General features: G+C 40.4%; 1 protein-coding gene across 3 annotated transcripts; it reads left to right on the forward strand.

Annotated features, from left to right (window-relative positions):
- Window positions 1–171: 171 nt before the first annotated feature.
- On the forward strand, window positions 172–9,996 carry znf513a (zinc finger protein 513a). 3 transcript variants are annotated; one of them, XM_085431722.1, is made up of 4 exons: window positions 172–275; window positions 3,644–3,778; window positions 6,741–7,502; window positions 7,613–9,996. In XM_085431722.1, the coding sequence occupies exons 1-4, from the start codon at window positions 236–238 to the stop codon at window positions 8,569–8,571; spliced, it is 1,896 nt and encodes a 631-aa protein (XP_085287848.1). In that variant the 5' UTR covers window positions 172–235; the 3' UTR covers window positions 8,572–9,996. The 3 variants fall into 3 exon arrangements, with proteins under 3 accessions (XP_085287848.1, XP_085287849.1, XP_085287850.1); XM_085431723.1 differs by having other exon boundaries at window positions 7,619–9,996; XM_085431724.1 differs by lacking the exons at window positions 172–275; window positions 3,644–3,778 and adding an exon at window positions 3,799–6,014.
- Window positions 9,997–11,084: the final 1,088 nt, after the last annotated feature.

Genomic DNA, 11,084 nt, shown 5'->3' on the forward strand with positions numbered 1-11,084 from the left:
AGTTGGCCTGTTAGTTTTTGCATGTTAATGGAATTCTCCTGTTATGTTAATTATATTTTGTATAGGTTTGTACGTGTTTTTAGTTATATCCCTCGATTAACGTGGTATGGTAACGTTGTACTTGAATCTGTAGAAATGCTGAGAACTACTTTCCAAATATTCCAGGCAAGAATGAGCTGATAGTTGTGGAAGTCTGCAAGAGGACATTGCAAACAGGAGAGAGGCTGACTGGAAGATGCCAAGAAAAAAACAACAGAATCCACAGCCAGTGAAGTGTAGGTATTCAGAGATGTTTTTTAATGTTGGGAACTTGATGCAGACCTGAGCCACAGTCCTAGAATTATTTGTCACTCCACACCAGGTGTGTCAAGGATTAGCCCGGCAAAGACTCTAGTCAGGCCCACTGGGTAGCTTTGGAAAATGTGAAGGAGGTTTACATTTGTTTTCTTGTACAGTAAGCATAAGAAAACAATGAAATTTGCTCTGAACTAACAAGAACTTTATATTTTATAATTTGAGACAATCTGGACAATGAACTATCAGATTTATTTCTGTAATTTTACACATTTATTACATAGTTTCACTGGGCCAGCCCACTTAATATCAAAGTAAATTGCATGTGGGCCACAATGTAAAATGAGTTTGACATCCCTCCTCCACACTGACTGTAACTTTAGCATTTTAAATGAAATCTATGTCTATGTGTCTTGATTATTTATTTATTTTTACATTTATCCTCTTTTATTGCTCACCTCTGAGTTTTTAAGGAATTGAAATGTTTCATACTGACAGACGGTGCTGGAACAAATGTCAGTAGTAGTGTGAATGTTGAAGTCGCTTCTCCCATTGATGTAGTGCTATTTTGTGTTTTTAAAAGAAGATATTTCGAGTTATTTAATGGCAGAAAATTGCATGTTTCCTCTCTGTGTCTTATTCTGAGCAGTAGCTGAATTAGCATGAAACAAACCCATATGTTAGCAGTTGGATGCATTAGAAAGAGTTTAAACTGTAACATAAACTTAATGCCACCAGCATTAACCTCTCTTAACAACATAACATAACGTAAGTAGTTATTCTAATTGATATTGCAGGTTACCTTTGTTTTTTTTAGCAAAATGATGATTTTATCCTGAGGGCATGGATTTGATAGCTGGTAGAAGCCAAAATTATAACTGAACTTCAAATGTGATTAATTGCACAGTCCTAATTATACTGCCATTTTTTAACTTTCACATGGCTTTCTTCCACAGGCTAGTATTTTGATTTATTTAAGATAAGATAAGATAAGATAAGATAAGATAGAACTTTATTAATCCCTCGGGTGGGTTCCTCTGGGAAATTCGACTTCCAAAAAAAAGCACAGCAACGACCGAAGTTACAGTTACAGAATTGTTATATATATATATATATATATATATATATATATATATATATATATATATACACACACACACACACACACACACACACACACACACACACACACACACACATATATATAAATGCAGAGACAAATATAAATAAAATATACAAAGGGGATAAATAGAATAAATAGGAATAAAAAATAAAAATACAAGTGAATTGCACATTTCAAGTATTGAGTCTATTGCACTGTTGACTATTTACAAAAAGTATTGCACAAGGTATTGTACAGTGAGGTGAAGAGGCACTACAGCTTAGTTGTTCCCCCCTCCTTTGTCCTCCTGTTTCCTGTTTCCCCTCCCTCTCCCCTCCAGAGAGGAGTTAAACAGTCTGATGGCGTGTGGGACAAAGGAGTTTTTGACCAGAACACCATAAGGAGATGTTTTATTATCCACTTATTCATTTAAAATGTAAAAGTAGAATCATCCCACACAGTTACCATACATTATTGTTTATGTGCCAAATGCAAAAATGACCAGCAGATGGTAGCAAGATGCTGGTACAGGAGAGTTACCAAAATGGGCTGTTGAGCTTGATGCCCTACAACTGGCCTGATTCTAGTTTTCTGAAGAGTGACAGCTGTGCGATGGCAGTTTGGATTCCATCAAAAAAAAAAAAAAAAAAAAAACAAGTTAAAATTTCACACATCATTACTTGTAACTGTAGTACAAAAAAAACCTCCATCTGTTTGCTTGCAGATATTTTTGTTGTTGTTGTGGGGTAGAAAATTTCTGATTTTCCGCTTTTGGCTTTTAAAGCCATATTTAAATAGATACTACACTCTATTGCCAAAAAATATTTGATTGCCTGTCTTCACGTCCATATGGACTTTAGTCACATCCCGTTCTTAATCCATAGGGTTTAATATGATGTCGGCCCACCCTTTGCAGCTGCAACAGCTTCAACTCCTCTGATAGACTTTCTAAAAGGTTTAGGAGTGCTTATGGGAATTTTTGACAATTGTGGCAGAAACACATTTGTGAGGTCAGACACTGGACAGGAAGGCCTGGCTTGCTGGCCTCTCTGTTCATGTTTTCTATTGGGTTGAGGTCGGGACTCCGTGTAGGCCATTTAAGTTCTTCCCCACCGAACTTGCTCATCCATGTTTTTATGGGGCTTGCTTTGTGCACTGGTGTGTAGTCATGTTGGAAAAGGAAGGGGCCATCCCCAAACTGTTCCCCAAAGTTTGGAGGGTGAAATTGTCCAAAAGTTCTCGGTTTGCTTAAGCATTAAGAGTTCCTTTCACTGGAACTAAGGAGCCGACGAACTCCTAAAAAACACCCCCACACCATAATCCCCCCTCCACTAAACTTTACACTTGGTACAGCGCAGTTTAACAGGTACCGTTCTCCTGGTAACTGCCAATACCAGACTCGTCCATTGGATTGCCAGACAGAAAAGCATGATTCGTCACTCCAGAGAACATGTCTCGACTGCTCAGCAGTTAAGCTTTAGCGTGCTTTACACCACTGCATCCCCCGCTTTGCATTACACTTGGTGATGTCGGCCATGGAACCCCACACCTTGAAGCCATTTTTGATCTAATCTGAAGGCCACATGAAGTTTGGAGGTTTGTAATGTTTGGCTCTGTAAAAAGCAACCTCTGTGCACTTTGCACCTCAGCATCTGTTGCTGTTGATCCCAGTTGCTTCCAATTTGTTATAATATGACTAACAGCTGACTGTGGAATATTTACTAGCGAGGAAACTTCACGACAGGTGGCATCCTATCACGATATCACACTGGAATTCACTGAGCTCCTGAGAGCGACCCATTCTTTCACAAAATGTTTGTAAAAGGAGTTTGCGTGCCTAGGTGTTGATTGTAAACACCTGTGGGCATGGAAGTGATTGAAACAACTGAATTAAATTATTTGGATAGGTGAATGAATACTTTTGGCAATATAGTGTATCATGCTTTTATAAATGCTCAAAACTAGCATCCCCAAAACCAAATAATAAAGAAGAGAAGAAAGAAAAGAGGGAAATATCACTCCCTGGTTGATTTAAGGCAGTATACTTACCATAAACCTTTTTCGGCTAGGCTCATGTTCATAGTGAGTGAGATATCATGATTGTCATGGGATGTTTACATAAAAAAGTGTAGACAGCTCAACTTTCTAATGGAACAAAGTATGAATGGAAAAATATCTATGTAAAATATAATTAAATTGTAAAGAAGTGATATTAGTGATTAAATGTTTGATTCTCTGTGACTGTAGTGGATTCTGAAGATGATGTAGCCATTGAAGCCCCAGAAAACCTCCCCTTAGACACAGACTTCCTTCTAGGACAAGACCTTGAGTTTGATGATCCTGATCAGGACAACAAGATTCTAGGCCTGGAAAAGTTCTCAGGTTTGTAAACCCTTTTTTATGAATAAATCTAAAGTTTATAATCCTTACTGTTGTATTCCTGCTTGTTGTGTAGATACCTGTGGTTTCTGTGGTTGGTAACATCACTGCAGCTGTATCTGCACACAGTGCAACCAAATAAACTCATGATGATTTAATAAAGAAGTAAAAAAATAATGTAACCACAGGGTATTTTATGATGCACAGGGAGTTGGTATAGTGCAGGTTCATCTCAGTATCGCTGAGATGGTTGTTTTAAATAGAAACAAAAAAGGCATTACCTTAGACTGGCCTAATGGTGCACAGTACACCTACAGGGGCCAATATGGGTTGTAGCATTAGTGGCTCATTCCAAATCGATCTGTGTATTTGTTTTTTGGATTATTTTTTTTCAACCTTAAATAAACCACATTTCTTGTGATGATTTCACAATAAAAGCCCCCTGTGTTTAATACAAAGCAGAGGCAGTCATAGTAAGTTAGTAACTTAAACAAGGTCTGATGCGGCACTGGGAGCGTGAACATGAAACCGTGAAGGCTTTCTCAGTTAAAGAAAATGCAAACGGCAATGATCCAAAATACTCTTTATTGTTACCATCCTCAGTACTTTTATATTTTGTATGGTGCCTCATTAAAATAAGTATAAAACAGATAAAATGTAGCGTAGAAATAAAATGTGCAGTGCTTTTATTTAAAGGTTAGCAGCAGCGATCATAGTGCACAATACAATATAAGCCTCCCACCACATAACAAAAAACTTTGTAGTGAGTTGCAGTAACTGTTAGTTAAAAGTACATTAAACAAATCATGCAGAGTATATAAAAACCTTGGTTTCCTTTCAGAAAAATCGTAGTGATTAATGATAGACACCATGTAAAATGAATGTAGTTTGCATGTCGAAAAAGTGAAGCCAATGCCGTAAAACTTGCATTCTTTGTAACGGCCAGCAGGGGGTGCTCTTTTGGTTGTAATAAAAAGCTTCTGTTTGTATTGAAGTTGTGGGAAAATATCCCTTGTATCACCCCCAGTAAACGCTTTTTTGATGACTTTAAAGTAATAAGTTAATTTTCTAAATTCTGATCATTATTAGAGTCAGAAAGGACGATGAGCCAGTGGATGCTCATTGGCTAATAAAGTGCCATTCACCAGTTGTTAGCCAATGATAGTACTCTGCTGAAATGCTAGCATGTTCTCAAAAGGCAACAAGGCTGAACTGTCTGTGCACCAGCATCCTTCACTGTATCTGCTCATCTATTTATCCTCTAATTTTTACTCTTTTAGTGACTTTTACTTTTCTACTTGTGTCGTTTTTAAAAAATTCATTATTTATAAAGATCTCAGTGCACATTTCATAGAATTAGACTACTGATTAAACACTAAATGGACTGGATGATCACACATCTTGGTCTTTATACTGTATTTCAGCAGCGGAGCAGTGTGAAGCAGATTTGTTTCAAAACAATTGATTATATAAACGTAACATGGAAATAGCATATTAAATAGAATCAGCCACCTCTGTTTTTTTTCCCCGTGTGCCGGGGTCACAGGTTTGTACAGTTTGTCAGTAATGAAGTGTTGTCCCACAATGAATCAGTAAGAGAATGGGTGCTATCAGCTCACATTTCCCAGCATGCCTCTTTGTCAGAGTGATCTGAAAAATGGAAAAGTAGAGAAAGGAACTGAGACACCATTATTATATGGGGTCATAAAAATAGGACTATTACCATCAAGGACACCATTATAAAAGGGCATTTATTCATCATCATCATCATCGTCATCTGCTGCAGCCTCTGCTCCCACTACCCCACTGCCATTATCGTTTCCCCCCTCATCATCATCATCATCATCATCATCATCATCATCATCTACCCTCATCATCTACCCTCATCATCATTATCATCATCATCATCATCAGAAGCAGCAGCCTCGCCATTATAGTCATCATCATTATCATTAGGCTCGGTAATCATCCACGAGGGGTTTCCATGGGCCAGGATAAAAGGGCAGCCTCAGCTCTCGCCTCTCTCGCACTTCGTCTCAGCCTCACTGACGGAAGGTGGTCTCCTGGCCTTCTCGCTTTCCGACGTATCAGACGAAGCCACAGAGCGCTCTGCCCCGAAGCTTTTCTTTCTGCCCTTCTGGAAACAATATCTCTCTCCTTTTTCTTTTTTTCCTTTGATGTCTGAATATTCTCAGATGATATTTACAACATCTTAAAATGCACTTAACCTTGCAGCTCTGTGAGTATGAAGCGTTTTCATGAGATTCACTACTTCCCTCAGTTTGATGTGTTTGAGCATGTCTTCTTTTTAGTAATTGCTGGTTTGTGTTTAAATTGTGTCCATTAATTTTGAGTGATTAAGTGAGTTGACAGTGGGTTGGTGCCTTCAGATGTCCTTACGCTTCCTTTGTATCAATCCCCAGCCGTATAAAAAGAACTTCATTCATTTTTTTCCCTTTATGTTGAAATAAGTTTATTGGAGCGTGTCGTATTTTAGGACGAAAGTCAGTTTCATATTATATTGGCGTTTTTTCCTGTGACACTTTCAGTCACGGCACATTTCTAAACTTAAGGGATTAAGTTTTCTGAATAATAATGCATTTTATGTTGACGTATTTCACAATTTTTTGCAAAGACTGTATATTTTAAACTTTTAGTTATATGTTTATTTCATGATTCCTTATGAAATTGGATTTCTGTAAAAGTCATGCTCTCTTTTGAGCCAGCATGCCTGAATAATACAGATTAATAACAGATACCTGAGAATAGAACTGTACTATGTTCATTTTCTGTCTTCTTTTTTCTTCTTCTGTAGTTTCTCTTTCCTTAGATTTCTTAAGCTCAGTCATATTACCCGTTTAATTAGAGTTGCATACTGATTAATACAGGCAGTGCTGCAAATGTAAATGTAAGCACAGCTCTGAGAGCTGCCTAATCAAATATTTCTCTTGTCTTCCCTGCACAGAAGTTGCTGCCGAGATCGGTTTCTCCGTGTATCCTCTGGGTGATGAGAGTTCTGCTTACAGCCAGCTGAGCATGGAAAGTGAAACGGACAACTCGCGCAGCACGACGGACAATGGGAGGGAAGACGAAGGCAGAGCGACCCAGTCTGAGCCCAGTTTCCCTCCTTACCTGTCCTGCAGGGGCTGCGGACAGCTCCGTGATGAACCTCTGGGACCTGGCATTGACCTCGTTGGCCCGTACTGCCTTAGATGTTGCAAAGCCTCTCGGGAAGCTAAGAGTACGGACTTCTGCTCACCTTTTGGAAGCATCAGCGGTATCCGCTCAGGTTCTAATATGCAGCTTGATTGCGAAGAGGTGGGAAATGGGATGGGTGACAAGGCGCTGACAGCCGAGGACAAATCGGCTAAAATGCACTCGTGTCATCTCTGCGGATTCTCCTCGCGTTACGCCAACCACGTGAAGCGCCACATGAAGACGCACAATGGGGAGAAGCCTTTTAACTGCCCGCTGTGCACGTACGCCTCGGCTCAGCTGGTGAACCTCCAGAGACACCTTCGCATTCACACGGGGGAAAAACCTTACAAATGTGACAGCTGCACTTTTGCCTGCAGCTCTCTCGGCAACCTCAAGAGGCACCAGCGCATGCATGTACCCTGTGTGGGGGTGGGGCAGGACGCACCGTCACGACCCACCAGTGGCCAGAACAGTCTGAAGAGGCAAGGGACCGGGCAGAGAGAAGAGGTTTCTGGTGCTGCAGGCAAAGGTGTGTCTCATTTCTTTTACTTTAGTTGCTCAGTGCTGATGCATGAAAGCTCATTTTGATGTCTTTAAATCATCTTTGATGCCTAATAACTGTCTAATCTGATTGTGAAGTTACAGAGGTTGCACGGCCAACGTCAAACCTGACTTTGGCAGCCCAGAACAGCGACTACCTGTCAGCCTTTGATAGCCTAAAGGGAGCATCTCCGCCCCCCATAGCAGCTTCCAATCCAGCTCCGGGTCATCAACCTCCACCCTTGCTGGATACGACAGGCAGCAGCGAAAGCAGAGCATCAAGAGGAGGTGTAGCAGACAGGAGCGGCCTCCCACCGTCACTTTTCCCTTTTACCTGCCGGCTCTGTGGCATCGTCCTGGAAGACGAGGACGGCTCCTCGGCCCAGATTTGTGCCAAATGTACCCTCGAAATGCTGACTAAAGACTCCTCGTCATCTCCCAACAGCCCCGGCGAGCGCAGTGACAAGGTTTACACGTGCGCCGCCTGCCCCTTTCTCACACACTACCCTAACCACTTGGCACGCCACATGAAAACTCACAGCGGCGAGAAACCCTACAAGTGCCCACAGTGCGATTACGCCTCAGCACACTTCGACAACCTCAAGCGACACCACAGAGTGCACACCGGCGAGAAACCCTACAAGTGCCATTTGTGCGATTACGCGTGCGGGAATCTGGCCAACCTAAAGCGCCATCAGCGGGTGCACTCTGGCGCCAAGCCCTTCCAGTGCGCCGTGTGCAGTTACAGCTGCAACCAGAGCATGAACCTGAAGCGGCACATGCTCCGGCACACCGGGGAGAAGCCCTATAAATGTCAAGAGTGCGGCTACACCACGGGCCACTGGGACAACTACAAGAGACACCAGAAGAAGCACGGCCTGGCCACAGACGGCTGGGTGAAAGTGCCGATGACGGGCAACAACGAAGAGCAGGAAGTGAGGAAAGGGATGGGAGCTGGGCTTCAAACTCACAGAAAGGAAGCAGGGGTCGATATGCAGTACATGCCAAGGGAGGGGAGTCAGACAATACACTCATGCTACAAACTTGAGATTGTATAAATTCTAACTCAGCAAAACTAAGCTACCAGCAAGTTGTCCTTTGATTTCCACAGAGCCTTTATATTGTTTTGGTGTGTGTCCGTCTTTCAGTGTTTTGTCAGATGTCTTCTGAGGCTGCTAATTGTTCGTTTGTAGGATCTCACACAAATATGATAATGTGTTGATGTCTTCTAGTCCTTTTTTTGTTTTGTTTTTTCATGTCAAGACTAAAGGACTTCTTTTTCTGTGGAAGTCCACTCCCTGTCTAATTCTATATGTTAACACACAGTAGGCTAACTGTAAAAATATTCCTCTCACACTGTAATACATATCTGATTGTTCGTTCTGACGAGGACACTACCAAATATTCCTTGTTACATGGAACTGATGCAACTATTTGCCTGGACTTTTAAAGCTGCACTGTGTAGTCTTTGAAATGTTTTCATGATGAAGTTCTTTGAATGTTCAAGATTGTGTTTTTCACATCTTACATCATTAGGAGACAGACGTTATTTTGACATGTGTTCTGTTTTTCTACTTTTCCCAAACTACACAGTGCAGCTTTAAGCAGAGATGAGTCCTTGAGCGGGCCATACTGTGCTTTGTTTGCTTTCAGCAACAAGCTCTGCCTTTGGTTTGATGTACTGATGTACTACTATAAAAGTGCTATTTAGTAGTACTGAAACACTTAACTCATCCCTCTGATTTGGTGCTAAAATGCTCAGATTATGGTAAAGAACAGATTAGAATAGAATTTTATTCTAAAACTGGACTCAAAATCATGTAGAAAGTTCATCTTCAGTCTGTATGCGGTAAAATAAAAAAGCACAATCTTACACACATAGCTGCAATTTCCAAGTTTGGATTAAGGTTAAAAAAATACAAGTGAAAATGAAATGTATGAGCATGCTGTTCAATTATTATTATTTTTTTTGCCCCAAACACTAGTATTACAATGACATATCAGTTATTTCGGATTTAAATGATTTCACTGTTTTCAAAAGGTTCTTCTTTTTTAGAGGAAACCACTTAATCACCTCACTTGTGATTACTGTGAATTTTATTTTATTGTTTTGAGGAAAAAAAAAGATGACACTGTTAGCAAGCATGTGAGTGTGTATTGGTTGTTTTCTTTTTCTAATGTGGCTCTTATACACTGCTAGAAGTGCATACTTTATAGAGTCTTATTTTGAATGTGTGGTGTGTTATTTGCTTGCCATGGGAATAATAACTGTGATTTCAGATTTACTCTTTGTGAATGACTGTTTTATGCAAGTGAGATGTTTGACAGGTCGCCAACTTGCCGTGTCATGATGGAGCATTGTACCTTTAGATTAGTGATGACATCCCACAAGTGGCCATTTGTGTCTTTATGCAGTGTCTCATAAATGCCTTAAGTGAGGAACTTTTGAAATAAACACATGGAATTCATTTCATTGAATGTCAGATGTCAGACTTCTGATTTTTACTCAGATCTTTGTGACCTTTTCACACACAGGCATCTACATTCCTAAAGACAAAGGGACAAAATAACCAAACATAATCTGGTTTGAGAATGTTGTATATGTTCACTGATTGGATCATCAGGATGTGTTTACTGGTTACCAGAGTTTATTTCCACAGAAGGATAAGATAAACCAACAGGTTTATATTGGTTTGACTGTGTTTAGAAACAAATGTATTTATAAAATCCTATCAACAGACCATTACTGGATATAATATACTGGTTGGGAAGAAATACAGATAAACTAATCATCTAATCTGCATCTGATCAAAGGTGAAATATGGTTATAAGAGATGGACATGGTCAGCAACAATACTTAGGTAGGTATTTAAACAATGGCGAGCTGTTGCTAGGGGCTCCAAACTGCCAAGAAAATATCCCCGATACCATTACACCACCACCAGCAGCATAAACCACTGATACAAGGCAGGATAGATCCATGCTTTTGTGGTTCTGACCCTATCATCTGAATGTTGCACCAGAAGTTGAGATTCCTCACACCAGACGATCTTCTGTTGTCCAATTTTGGTGAGTCAGTGTGAATTGTTGCTCATTTTTCTATTTTTCGCTGACAGTAGTGGCTCTCTGTGTGGTCTTCTGCTGCTGGAGCCCATCTACATCAAAGTTCATCATGTCCGATCAAAGATGCTCTTCTGCAGATGCTGGTTGTAATAAGTGGTTATTCGAGTTACTGTTGCATTCCTATCAGCTCGAAGCAGTCTGGTCATTCTCCTCTGATGTCTGATATCAACAAGGCATTTTCCCCCAAAGAAACATTGCTCGGTAGATATTTTCTCTTTGTGCATTCTCAGTAAATGCCACAGATGGTTGTGTTGGAAAATTCCAGTACATCAGCCCGTCTGGCAACAGCAACCATGCCATTTTCAAAGTCATTTAAATCACATTTCCTTGCTGCCATTTGATTGGCTGATAGCATTTTTGTGTAAATAAGTAGCTGAACACTTGTAGCTGATGAAGTGCTTGGTGAGTTTATGTCTACAGTTAAAGTCTATAAACACTGCACCCCCTG

This window comes from Copadichromis virginalis, linkage group LG15 (genome assembly GCF_057382275.1).
Source record: "Copadichromis virginalis isolate Kocher_CV1m ecotype Utaka linkage group LG15, C_Virginalis_male_GT1.1, whole genome shotgun sequence".
NCBI lineage: Eukaryota > Metazoa > Chordata > Actinopteri > Cichliformes > Cichlidae > Copadichromis > Copadichromis virginalis.